The sequence below is a fragment of the Rutidosis leptorrhynchoides genome, chromosome 3 (genome assembly GCF_046630445.1).
Source record: "Rutidosis leptorrhynchoides isolate AG116_Rl617_1_P2 chromosome 3, CSIRO_AGI_Rlap_v1, whole genome shotgun sequence".
Classification (NCBI taxonomy): domain Eukaryota; kingdom Viridiplantae; phylum Streptophyta; class Magnoliopsida; order Asterales; family Asteraceae; genus Rutidosis; species Rutidosis leptorrhynchoides.
The window spans coordinates 623,043,824-623,058,813 of record NC_092335.1 but is presented as its reverse complement, the minus strand read 5'-3'; the positions used below and the strand labels follow the sequence as shown (position 1 = coordinate 623,058,813).

The following is a 14,990-nucleotide window of genomic DNA, read 5'->3' as shown; positions in this document are numbered from 1 at the left end:
AACTTACTACACACATATAATATGCCATTTCGTAGGTAATTACGCATACAATACAACTAAACACTTACCAACAATATTGCAAAGCATTTGGTGCATCAAAAGTTCATTTTAAAATCTATCAAACCCTAATCAAGAATCACAAGACCAATAATCATGTTAATGTGAGATTTTCATGTCATCCAACATATCAAATCGAAGCATATGAAGTAACTAACACTTTGAACACACAAACATTAACATCTAAACATACTTCATCATCCAAAGTCAAAGAGTTAACTAACCCATTTCAAGTGTTCATGCTAGTTACACCAAATAACAAGATCGAGCATACAAATTACATTTTCATGTTAGACTTGAGCCATAGACACTAACTAACACATTTATTAGTCAAGAACATCAAGAACAAGAAATCTAGTGTTTTTAAAAACCTTAACCCAAGTAGTGAAATAAGTATCAAAACGTAGAGGATGAAGAGAGGATCATAAATATGTCGTCGAATTTGTTGTGAGCTTCCTAGATGTAAAATGGATGATGAATCTTTGTTTGAAGAGATGAGAGAAAAGTGGAAGTAGTGAGAAAGAGATAAGAGAAAGAATGAGTGGTGAGTGGTGGGAGGTGGTGACTAGTTGACCATGTTTGGCCAAGTGACAAGATTAGTCCTTCAAGTTTGTAGTCGGGTGCGGGAATTAACCAAACGAATTATTTTTAAAACGCTAGATTAAACGGGAGATGTTATAATTAAATAACGGAATTTAAAATAGATAAACGCATGATACGGATATAGACGACGAAAGATATTATATAAAGAAAAAGACGGGCGTTAAAATAAATTAAGGGAAAAAAAGACGGGTCATTACACAACTTAGACAGTTGTGTATCAAACAAAATGAGCTCACACGTACCAGTATTATCTTGGATGACCATTGTAGTTCGGATCCTGTCAAAAAGGCATTGGTTACGATAGAAACTTATAGGATGATTGATGTTTGTATAATACAGTTTATCGAGTCAGTTTTCTTACTTGGGGATCCACTGCATTTCAGCACCACATTTTAGACACCATAATACCGACTTTTCCAACTCCACATTGTAAGTGTCCACAAGTTTCTTGTCACACTTACAACAGTACTGCTGAAACCATCCATCGGTATCAAACACTCTTGTCACCGTACCACATACGACAAAACTAGCATCCTGAAATATAATATTTTTACAAAATAAAGATATTAGTATTGTTTTTTATTTACAGTTCCATACATTATCAAAGCAAGAACCTTCATATAGACGAATTGGTAATGGAAGGTATAATTTACTCTTATACCTTTGGTAACTTGACAATGTCAGCAACACAAACTGGCTTAGCATCCGTAAACTTACTGAGCAGATCAGACACATCCTCTTTAAAATCCTTTGAAATAGTCAGAATTTGACTAAGCTCAGCATGGTTGGGGTTGTTATGAAACCTGATTAAAATAATGATGGATATGTGTTTTAATATTTTATCCAAATATTATAAATCTTAAACCATAATTATGAATACCTTTCTAGGTTCAGTGTCATCGATAATATAGATGACAAAATCTAGTTTATCACTAATCCCTACAAGATTATGAATACATACAAAATTTGTTTGAAATACTACTTACAGTTCATTATGAAGGTTGATATGAGACGGTGGTTCATTGAGATACACCTTTGTTCCAAAGAATATGTTGTTGACCTATGGATCCTCTGATCAATAACATAAATTTGGGTTAAGCTTTAATAGTACTCTGAACTTTGTTTAATTATTAAACTTCCTATTAATATAAGAAAAAGGTTACCATCCCAATTCTTGAGCTTGCAATTATGGATAAGTGCTATGATTGGAGTATTAGCTTCTTGATATTCTTTAGCTAATGCAAGCAATCTTATTGCATGTTCTCCCCATAAATCACATCGTATACGCTCACCACTTTAAGATCAGGGGTTAACATAAATACAAAAATGTTAGGTTTCTGAACTTCTAAATAATAAACAAAGTTTTATTTTGAAGTTCAGATACCTATGATTAAGCAGCTCAAATTCCAAAGATATCCTCTCAACATTCTTTTTTTTTATTGTTCTAAACTTGATTATGTTAATCACCCGTCCAGTAACATCTGTTGATGTATAAGACAAATATATTATTATTTTTTTCAATTTAATATCCGAATCTGAGTATTTCAGAAACTGATTTACCAAAATATAGTTATTTACATAAATCCCATATAAATGGACACATTTATATGAAATTAATATATACTAATCACTAACCGAAAATTTCATCAGGTGCCAACAGCCTTTCATTGACTTCATCGTAAGTAACCACTCGAAATATGTCATTTTGGAGTTCAAACTCAGGAGCCTTCTGCACGTTAGCAGTTTTGTAAATCATAATCTTGTAGGGATTAGTGATAAACTTGATTTTGTCATCTATATTATCGATGACACTGAACCTAGAAAGGTATAAGAATCGCCCTTCCTTAAAAGTAGCTTGAAAATAACGAATTCCATCCTTCTCGATCCCAGCCCTAATCTTGTTACCCTACAATGAATTTCAAATCATCAAAAATGTAACATAAATTTAGAGATGTTACTTTAAAAAATGTCTACGTAGACAAAGCAACTAAACCTCTCTGTCGATCAAAACCATTTCAAGTGAGGATGGAACAGATGCATTGGAGTAATAGAACTTCTTCCACACATTGTGTACCTTCACTTCAATCTTGTAGTCATCCCTTTCTTTGGTCAATTGGTTCAGTGTGGTTACTGCAGAAACGTTAGCCATTGATGTTTTGCTTTTGTTGCTATTGAGTGTTGATTTAATTTGTGAGTGAGGAATTATTTAATATGGAGGACATATTATAAGGTTGAAAAGCATAGAGATTTACACGGGTTCTAATTATGGATGAAATTACATTCAAAGCAATTAGAAACAATTGAGGCAAAAATCAAGGAAAATTTGAATAAACTGGCTGTAACAGAAAATATGAAATCTAGTTATTGTTAGATTTGTGTAATATGGAGGACATATTTATAAGGTTGAAAAGAATATAATCCACACGGTTCTAATTATGGATGAAATTACATTCAAAGCAATTAGAAACAATTGAGGCAAAAATCAAGGAAAATTTGAATAAAATGGCTGTAACAGATAATATCAACTCGAGTTATTTTTAGACTAAATTAGAATGTTACCTGTACATTAATGGTGTTTAAAATCGTCATTGAACTTCATACTATAATGGTATACTATCAAAATCGAATTATTTTTGGTCAAAATTCGCGTATTACCTGTACATTAAAGTTATGTTAAAACTGTCATTGAACTTTCTCACATAATGTAACCAGTATTAACCATGTATTTAACGTAATAACTTATGTTTCAATGTATTGAAATAAATTGAGGCAATAATAAAAACTTTAGTTATTAATCTTATATTCATAGATTAACCATTTTATGATAAGTATACTGATTACAAATCATTTGTATATGGAAATAATAAAATTAGTTATCCTACTGCCTGTGTATCTAAAGATCGTTTATTGGAGAACATACACTGATTCTAGAGTTAATGTATCAAGATGTATACAATTATCACACCCCCAGTAAGGGCCTGGGCTAAATGTGACTTAATATCAAAATATACCAACATATTATAATAACGAGAACAATACTAAATGAGAAAATTAACTTTAATGAGTACGCAGTAGAAAATGAAATGTCGTTACAACAGAATAGAGTAAATGTTTAAATGTAATAGTAAAATACGCGATAATCTCTTGATCCTATGTCCAAGTAGCATCACATAAGCAGTAGATAAGTAAGCTTGAATCAAACAGCACCTGAGACAAAACATGCTAAAGTGTCAACCAAAAAGGTTGAGTGAAGTTCATAGGTTTAACAAAAGTTTGACCGTTGTTTTAGAACACAAGATTTAGTTTGTAAGGTTGATCTCCCGCAGGATCTAAAGTTATGCCAAAGCGTGATATTTAGACTAAACGTTCAAGTTTGCCCCATGACAAGTTGTGTCTGTCCTTGTCGGTTTTAATTTCATTATCAAGTAATACAAAGACTGAGTCAAATGTATCGGGGACGTTACTCCCGATAGGCCTACCCCCAATAATTAAGCATGCAGCAGCAATTAAAAATATCACTGTAGGGACTTAGTCGGACATAGCCGGGTATAGCATAGTTTAACAGTTTGGTACTTGTGTCTAAAGTGTAAAAAGTAAAAACAGCATGTGTCTCACCCCAAGTAAAGTAAGTAAGTTTGCTAGTAGTAAAGAGGGGCTATGAATTCACCTTAGTAAGTAGAGAGAGAGTTATTCCTCGGAATAGAGAGTTGAACGAGTGAGCAGGAAAGTCAACCTATGACATTTAAGAGTAGTTAAGTGTTTTGCCCATGTTTGAGTTTAAGTACGTGTTTATGTATAGTTTGTTTCACTAAGTTCCTATTCCTAGTAAGTTTCTATATTTAGAAAGTTTCTACTTAAAGAGTGTTTTCCATTTTAGGATACTTGTCGTATTAGATTAGCTTCCAATCACCCCTTTCCCTTCGAATGACCATTTGAGATCTAGGAGCTTGAGCCATAAGACCCTTTAAATTTGAAGTCTAAACCCTCTGCCTAGAGTCTCGTAGAACCATTCGTCAAGAAAGTTCGAAGATCTATACATCTCTAATACATATCCCAAAACGTTCTTAAGTGTTATAATATAAGTAGTAGGTTATAGGTGCTAGTAATAGTAATAGTGTATACATGTTAATTAATAGTATAAGTAGTATTAGGGTTTCATTAATTAGAGTTAGCTATTTAAAGTAGTAATTAATTAACTAGGGTTTAGTAATTAATGTCCTAGGGTTTCATAAATTAGGGTTTAGTAAATTAGGGTTTTATTCAATGTAATAATAATTAGGTAATGATTAGGGTTTAATAATTAAAGTGGTATTAAATAATTAGGGTTAGGTTTAATGAATTAGGGTTTAATAATTTATTAGGTTTTTAATAAAACTAGGGTTTTAATTAAAGTAGTATAAGTTAAATTAGGATTTAAGGTTTTAGTATGTATACATATATAATGTCGTGTATATATGTATATAAAAATTTATTTTTTACAAGTATATATGTATATGTGTCGATATATATGTATATGTATATATAGTTATTTTGTTTCCTTAATTAACCACTAATAAATCTCTTAATTGTATCTAGGGTTTTAAAGATCAAAGTTTCTTCCCCTTTTTTTTATCCTAGTCGATGTGATGACCCAGAAATTTCCGACCAAATTTAAATTTAATCTTTATATGTTTCCGACATGATAAGCAAAGTCAGTAATATTGAGTCTTAGAAAGCTTTGAACTGTTTTCATGAATTCAGTTAAACTTCGACCATCCTCGACGATTCACGAACAACTATTTGTAAATAAATATGTAAATACATATGTAGATATAAATATAAATATAAGTATATGTAATAATTGGAATTAATAAAATACAACTTAATCAATTAAGTTAGTTATGTAAAATAATTCACAAGATAAAAAGTTATTATTAAAAATGAAGCTATACGTAGATATATATATATATATATATATATATATATATATATATATATATATATATATATATATATATATATATATATATATATATATATATATTTATATATATATATATATAATATTCTATTATTAAGTAATATATATAAAATGTAGAAATAATAAATATACACTAAAAGTTATTATTATAATATTAAGATAGTATATATTACATAAGTGATAATACATTTATATAATACAAGAATAAATAAAGTTATTATAATAATATTATCATTTTTTTATTAACAATGTTAATAATATTAATTAATATATAAATTATAGGTACAAATTCATTATATATAAATTATTAAAGTTAATAGTATTATTGTTTAATAATATGAGTATTATTATAACTAGTATTATTACTTTTAATATTAGTGTTATGAATTTTATGTTCATTAATAATAATATTATTATGACTACTAATATATTATTATAAATTTTTATTATTAAGAGTATTATTAATGTTATATTTATTAATTAATAAGATTAATATGTAAATACCGATATATATACACATAGATATATAAATACAAATATATATACATAAATATAAAAATTAGATATATATATATATATATATATATATATATATATATATATATATATATATATATATATATATATATTTATATATATATATTTATATATATATATATATATAAAATATTTATGCAGATACAGTATATAATCAGTAGTTTTTTTTAATTATATAATTATTTATTAATACTATTATTTATATATGAATGAGAATCAAATTGGTTTAACATATCAATCATACTTCTGTAATTTTTGTTTTGGTCTCCAGTCAGTTAGAAGTCAGGATCAACTTATCAAAACAATACAAAAATCAGTACAATTCGATATCATTCTTTATTTATTTTTCCTACACTAATTGATGCTTTTTGTCTACCTTTAATTATTATAATGATCGATCACATTCAGTGTTATGGAGTCCAATTGACTTTACATTATTAGATATCAAGACCCACTTATTCTAAGTTGTATTTTTGGTTAGACAATCAACATTTGGGAACCTCTTTGTTTCCTAACTACCACCAAAACACTATCAACTTAACTAAATTATGGAGATCAAAACATTAATCATTCTCGCCTAACTTCTGCCTCACCGCAATCATCACCTACGATGGACCAACCTTCTTGCTCACCACCATCGACTACGCTATGATCACAAAACCACCGAATGAAACTTCTACTTCCTATTACGAATCCGATCATTAGTAAGTCATATAATGAAACCCATTAACTGGTCACTTTTTCTCTTTTAATTCTCGATCCAAATCACCACCATTTGCTACGGTGGCTGCAGTTTATCTTGTGCTAATCGATGTCTTGCACCACCCAAAAAAACTTCAAGCACCAAGAATTATCACCTTTCCTCTCCTTGCTATCATCAACCCTCACCAACCTCATGTTACTATTTTCTGTATCTAACTTTAAATCGTATATTTGTTGCTGCTGTAGCTGTGTAAACACCACCAATAAACCCGCTAGAATAGCCATTATTCTATGTTTTTTTTTTCTTATTCGAACAACAGCCCTCGCTGTTGTTTTTCTGTCCAATCGTCACCTAATACCGTCAAACAAATGATGCGACTGCTACTGTTCTAGTTGATGTTCCTGTTATCGGTCACCACCACAACTTAGTTACTATCTACACCTGTTCCTGCTATTGTTTCTATTACAGCCGATATCGATGATGATGATTATGTGAACTGTGATGGTGAGCGTGATGATAATCATGAAGTGATTATGAAAATCGAAAGAAAGATAACAGTGATGAACGATGATGACAGATACAATAATGGTGATGAGTTGTTGAATTGTGATGATGATTAAGGAATAAAGAATGATGGGCAATTATGAAATTTAAATAACATAAAGATAACTAGTTGATGTCCACTTTTGCTTTTTTGTTTCGAATCCTAAATTCATCATCATGGACTGAGTTTAAATTAATGATCTTGGGCTGAATTTTTGGATTGATTGGGCCAAGACTTAACTGATTACAGATGGGCTGATAACATAATAAATATAAATGGGTGAAGGGTTATTTAAGAAAAGTATGAAATAGTTGAGTGGTTAAGGGTGTTGGGGGTCAAAGGAGAGGTCGCGGGTTCGAGTCCCGTACTGGACAGTTTTTTTTAGAAGGGCTTCAAAGGTAGAACACTTTTATTATTATTATTATTATTATTATTATTATTATTATTATTATTATTATTATTATTATTATTATTATTATTATTATTATTATTATTATTATTATTATTATTATTATTATTATTATTATTATTATCTTCATTATTATTATTAGTGATCATGCTATTATTATTAGGAATGTAATGTTATTATTATTAATTAATATAAAGAATGTTATCTTTAAAAGTAACTAATATTATTATTTTCATCATGGTTATTATTATTATTATTACTTATTAGTATTATGATATTATTAATTATTATCAATATTATTAACTATAGCAAATTATTAGTAAAACAGGTATTATTAATATTAATGTTACGATTAGGATTACGAATTAAAGTTATAGGAGCTTTAGTCATTAGTTTAGAAATTTGACACAAAGATTATAATTTTCGTGATTAGGAATATAAAGGTTTTAATAATATTATTACAAAAATAAAAAATAAAAATCTTGGATATAAAGATTAGTAGGAAAATCATTAAGCTAAAATTTTAACTAATTTATGATTCCTAGGAATTACTAAAAATTTTATAATTGTTATTACCATAGCACAACTTTGTATTATAATTATTAATATCCTTATTTCTAATAACATTATTATTATTATTATCACTTTTATCAATATTATTATAAAATATCATTACTTTTATTAACTTCAGTATTACCAAAATTAATAATAATTTCATAAACAAATGATCTTCATATAAAAGATATATATTTATTATACATAACACCACTACATTAATATTACGATATATAAAATGGAAAATATATAAATAAATAAGGAAACTTATAAATTATTAAATATAACAATTACATCACTTATAACAATAAATAGATTCATTCAATTACAAGTATATGTATTAATATATATACAAATGATATAGGTTCGTGAATCCGAGGTCAACCCTACACTTGTTCATTGTCGTTATATGTATTTTTACTACAAAATACAGTATGGTGAGTTTCATTTGATTCCCTTTTTACTCTTTACATTTTTGGGACTGAGAATACATGCGGATTTATAAATGTTTGACGCAATAGACACAAGTACCTTAACTGCATTCTATGATAGAATTATCTGGGATTGGGGTTGATTATTATGACACGCATTAGCCCCCGATTTCCGTTAGAGCGTATGAGCTCCCGAGCCGGGTGGATGGTTTATTATTTATGACATTTTGGCACCGGTTGTCCTATATTTTATAAACATGTGTTCAGCCGTGGGGTGTAAAGACCGGCACAGAGGCTCTATATTTTGAAGGCACATGTATTCAGCCGTGGGGTGAAAGACCGGCACAGATGGTTACTATTATATTTTGAATCCTCACCAGGTGTTCTTCATATGAAAGATATTTTTGTGCAGTTGGAATGGGACTTCTGCACATTTTATAATATTTAAAATCTTGTGGTCTATTAAAATGATAAAAATGAAATGATTACTATAAATTGATGAACTCACCAACCTTTTGGTTGACACTTGAAAGCATGTTTATTCTCAGGTTTGAAAGAAATCTTCCGCTGTGCATTAGCTCATTTTAAGGATATTACTTGAAGTCATTCATGACATATTTCAAAAGACGTTGCATTCGAGTCATTGAAGTTCATTAGAGATTATTAAGTAAATGACGGATTAGGTCATTTATAGTTGGATATTATGAAATGGTATGCATACCTGTCAACTTTCGATGAAATGAAAGTTTGTCTTTTAAAAACGAATGCAATTTTGTAAAATGTATCATTTCGAGGTCAAGTACCTCGCGATGTAATCAACTATTATAAATCGTTTATAATCGATATGGACTTCTTCCGGATGGATTAGGACGGGGTGTTTCAGTTGGTATCAAAGCGGTGGTCTTAGCGAACCAGGTCTGCATTAGTGTGTCTAACAAGTAGTTGTTAAGATGCATTAGTGAAGTCTGGACTTCGACCTAGTAGTTGTTAGGTTAGATTAATGAGTTTGGACTTGAACCTGGTCTGCATGTCAAAAGTTTTGCTTATCATTTCTTGTCGAAAATTACTTGCTTACCATTCTTAGTCTAGACACATCTTACTGCATTGACTGCATGAATAGTGTATAGACAAAATTCATATCTTAGCTTATATGCTAATTCATATCTTAGCGTATCTGCTAATCCATATCTTAGCGTACCTGTTACCATAAACTATGCCTGATATATTTCATAAATTCCTCCGTAATCTACGAAATCTTTTGTTCTATATACATAGATATTCTATGTAATTAGAATATCATCCGATATCCAAAAATCATTTCATATCAAAAAATCCTTTATCCAATCGTACGCAATGGAACTCACCACTAGTTCAAGTCCCTCGGATTTCGATATGGAGTCCCACTCCAGCTCCGAAAGCAGCGTCACCAGAATGAATCAATCAATCAGCCATCCCCAATTCATCTGATGAGTTTGTAGTCGACTCAATCAATGGAGACGAGAAGAAGGCGATACTTTCCATCAACCAAATTTCCCTCTTAGTGATAAACCTGAAGCACTCACCGGCGAACAAATCCGAAACACCATTTTCACCCTCATTTTCCGAATATCTCGCTATGATTTTATACTATCTCAAATTCAAAACCTTATTCACTCGCCCGTTCCTACCGACAATCATCCCGGAGTAATAAGTCAACGAGCTTTGCACCCGAATTGTAGCCTTGAAAAATATGGTGCAAAATGTACCAGCTTCAGCAACATTACCGGCATCAACCGTACCACCAACAACAATATCCGTATCCCACACCTCAACATCACAATCTGTTCCACTAACATCAACATCCTACGCACCATGGATACCAAGGAGTATCAACAGCAATTAACGATGAAGTATTGAACCATAACTTCATTAATATTCTGCGAAGAATATGTGGATCCTAATAATTAATGATGAAGTATTGATCCATAACTTCATCAATATTCTGCGAAGAATATGTGGTTCCTAATAGTTTTAGAGATTACTTATTCTAGCGCAAACCGAAACTCAAATGAGTCTAATATTATATTGACTCATTAAATCATGATTACATCTGAAGAAAATATATATGTATATATATTTTCATAAAGATTGTGATTAAAAAAAAATTCTTTCGTACAAACTGTTAATGATGAAAATATTTTAACGGGTAGGTAATACCCGAGGGATATTTAAGATTTCACATTAATAAGTTACACTCTACATTCTTCAAATCTGATTCAACAGTCATTTCTTATCCTACTTACATCCACAGATATATGAATCCGTTCGCCACAGAATAACCATTTCCATTCAAATTTCATATTTGGATTTTAACCTATCAAAATCCAACCAGTGGCATAATGAAGAAAACATTTGACGGAATAAAATTTGTTAGAAACAAACAAATTAACTATGAGAAATTTTGTTAAGAATCCACTCTAACAAAATCCTGGCTAACTGTTCCTAGCTAACTGTGGACTAATCAACTGAGGACTATCAACAGTGGACAATTAAAATGAATTAAAATATTGATTATAACATATGAAACTAAACAATTCTTCAAGTTTTCCACTTGATTTTCATATTAAACCTCATTTGTATCTTGACGATTACAATCTGCGTTTAAACCTTTCGTGATTCTTGAAAACACCTCAATCGGGAGGATGAATCAACCGCACTTTATCTACGGAAGAAAAGATTTACGCATATAGTTATGCACCTGAAAAATTCTCGAAACCTGTATAAATGTTTAACACGTATCTGTGCTAGCCTCCTTGGCATAGTTATTTTCGAAAATAACAACGCAATTTCTTTTCAAATTAGCCAATTTTGTGATAGCTCCAGCAAATCAACTTCAAGTTTCTCATTCGAATAAACCCTATTATAAAGATTACCCCCTTCATCATCGTTACCGGGGAACCATTTATATTCCACCACATTAGCATTAAACTTACCAGCAACTTCATTACTCATTGACTTAAGTCTCTTCGAAGAATCATTATATTTATTCATAAAAAACCTATCATATACTTATCCGCATTCTATAACGAGAGTTGTCGTATCAATTACCGAGAATTAGCAATCAGTATTTCGAATCTCGCAGCGTTTCTACATCAACAGTTATATGTACACATATAACATTTGAAAGGACCCGTCCTAATCCATCTGGACGAAGTCACCAACAACTGGTTCCATTGCGATGATCGACTCCAAATACTGTCTTTAAAATGAACAAATGCACAGCGGAATGTTTCTTTTATACCTGAGAATAAACATGCTTTCAAGTGTCAACCAAAAGGTTGGTGAGTTCATAAGTTTATCATAAAACAATAAAATTCATCATTTTGATAGACCACAAAATTTAAATGCTGCATGGTACAAATGGGCCCGAATCCTATACCCACCTGTAATGTACATGCTATATCTTTTAAATACAGTACATCTTTCTCGTGTACGAAACCATTTTCATAAATCATAGTAACAGTACACATATCTTGTGCACAAAAATAACATACACATAACCTGTGTATAAAATCATTCTCTATATATAACATTCACATCAACTGGTGGCAATTATCATGTCCACATAATTCTATGGTGGCAATTATCATGTCCACATAATTCAATGGTGGCAATTATCATGTCCACATAATTCAATGGTGGCAATTATCATGTCCACATAATTCAATAATATTTCGCAGAACTTCTGTCTGCATAATAATTCATTCGAGGAATGTTTTGCTTGTGTCTATCTTGTCAAACATTTATAAAAGTATTTCATGTATTTGCAGTTCAAAATATATTTCAAAAGCATTTAATAAAGCAGTTATAAAAACAGCGCATGTATTCTCAGTCCCAAAAATGTAAAGAGTAAAAGGGAGCAAATGAACTCACCTAATGTATCTTGTAGTAAAAATACATATGATGACACTGAACAAGTATAGGGTTGGCCTCGGATTCACGAACCTATATCAAGTATATATATATATATATATTAACACATATACTTGTAAAGCGAGCAACTAAATTTTAAGTTATGTTAATTATTAATTTGAATATGTTTATTTTTATATATTATATACTATAAGGTATTAATGTTTTCATATATGATTATATTTATATCTTATATACATTTATAGAAATGTTTATTTGTTATGATAATAAAATAATAATAAGAAATGATAATACTTTATAATAGTAAAAATAATGATACTACTATTAATAATAACTATAAAAATAATGATTTTACTAATAATAATAATAATAATAATAATAATAATACTAATACTTATGTTAATAATAATAATAACAATAATAATAACAATAATAATAATAGTATTAGTAATAATAATAATGATAATGATAAATAAGTAAACTACCTCAAAGAAGTAGCCCTTAAAAATGCCCAAGTCCGGGTTTGAACCCGCGACGTCCCGCTAACCCGATAACATTTCAAAAACCACTCCTTTGTCTCAACTTTTCTGATTATATCAAGGACTTAATTTACTTAACCCGATTTTCTATTTCATCTTTTTCATCACCTCATCATCGTCCCTAGCGCTACTTCTTTTTAACATCAATATACCTTAATCCTTTTTTTTTTTTTTTAATCTTGTAACAAGTACTTGTGATGGTTTCGGCCTAAAAGAAAGATTTGAACACGGCCCATTAGTAAAAATTGGAATCACAACAACTCGGCCCAACAACAAAAAGAACCCGTAACTTGAGTTGTGTGATTTCGAACCAAGCAGGGAAATATGTCGGGTTCATCTGTAAAACAGGGACAATATATCATCGTCCAATCGAGTCATTTCATTACGGTTTCATCGTGGCCATTAACTATCATGTATCATCTCATCTATATTTTATAAATCATTTTCATCACTTTAAACTATCATCAACTAACATCATCATCTCTATATTATTGTATCAATCGTCGAATCATCATTAATCTCTACCACTCTCATCATCATATCCTAATTATCAAACCATCTTTATTGTCAAATTTTTGTGTTGGCGTATAAGCAAGTTCACTAGTCCAAATAGCAACTGAAATCTGGTAGTCCACGCAAGTCCTCGGCCCAATCTGTGAAGCAAGTTCACGGCCCAAACAGATCGATCCAGCAGTGTTTCATTACGTCCGCATGCAACAAAGGTTTATAGGATTCGTTTTTTTTTAAAAAAAAAAATAACAGGCAAGTTGCATAATCATACGACCATTCCTTCTTGTAACACTGTTCGCATAATTAAATAATCCAACTATCCTTATGTACTTTACCCTACCATTATCAATTAAACAACACATTTTGTTGACACTTAATACCCATGCTTTCCTTTGTGTTTATCATATGAAAGTTGGTTCCACTTGCAAAAGATATTGCACCTTTTCTTTAAATAGATGTTGGCCATACACTAGTAAACAAACCAATTCATTTGCTAAACCTTTTACCCGTAATACAAGTGTAGGTGGGGTTCGGTGATTACTAATATGGCCAAAGGAGAATTATTTAATCCCTACATGTCAAATGGGTTGTTTATTTTCTTTGTCGGACCATCACAAGAAAAAGAAGGATCACCCACTAATATATAAAATAAACGTCGGCCATAATTTGTATTACCTCTCCACTTGACTAATTATTAATACGCCATATTTGATTGCTTCCAAATGTCATCCATAAAAAAATTAATGGAACGCACTACAGCATCTTTTACTTGATAAAGAGATTTGATGATTGAATTTCAAATATATAGTGTCATGTTGTGTGAGGGTTTTTCCTACTGCAGCGATTTTTCTTTTATTGTCAAGAGGTTGGTGAGTTTTAATTTACGAGAGAGATATGAGATGATTGGGTGCTTGTTAACAAAAATAGAAGCAGAATACTAGATCGAGATGGCATAGGGTGGTTTAATGGTGGGTTGGGCTGCAAACGATAAACATGTAGTAGCATTCTTAAGGGAAATAGCATAATACCTGGTCAACTAATGGTGTTGAATGATGGTTTTGCAGGTGGTTTGCTAATTCGAAATAGAAACAGAAAAGGTGGTTCTAACACGTCGGTTTAATGTGGTGTTGGATGGTTTCATCGATAGGAAATCAAGAAAGAGAGAGAAAAGATGATAGGGTGATTGAAGGTGGTGACGGTTGGCTCACGGTGGTGTATGATGGCGGAAGG

At 30.5% G+C, this 14,990-nt stretch overlaps 1 protein-coding gene across 1 annotated transcript in view; it reads right to left on the bottom strand.

The window, feature by feature from the left end:
* LOC139902299 (uncharacterized) overlaps positions 1 to 2,809 on the bottom strand; it is a 45,689-nt gene extending 42,880 nt beyond the window's left edge. Inside the window, exons 1-7 of the mRNA XM_071884939.1 lie at positions 2,654 to 2,809; positions 2,296 to 2,566; positions 2,045 to 2,141; positions 1,824 to 1,954; positions 1,541 to 1,599; positions 1,322 to 1,408; positions 1,069 to 1,194 (exon numbers count right to left, since the gene is read on the bottom strand). Coding sequence (XP_071741040.1) covers positions 1,069 to 1,194; positions 1,322 to 1,408; positions 1,541 to 1,599; positions 1,824 to 1,954; positions 2,045 to 2,141; positions 2,296 to 2,566; positions 2,654 to 2,809 — 927 coding nt within the window. The remainder of the gene's footprint in view (positions 1 to 1,068; positions 1,195 to 1,321; positions 1,409 to 1,540; positions 1,600 to 1,823; positions 1,955 to 2,044; positions 2,142 to 2,295; positions 2,567 to 2,653) is intronic.
* Between the last annotated feature and the right edge of the window lie 12,181 nt (positions 2,810 to 14,990).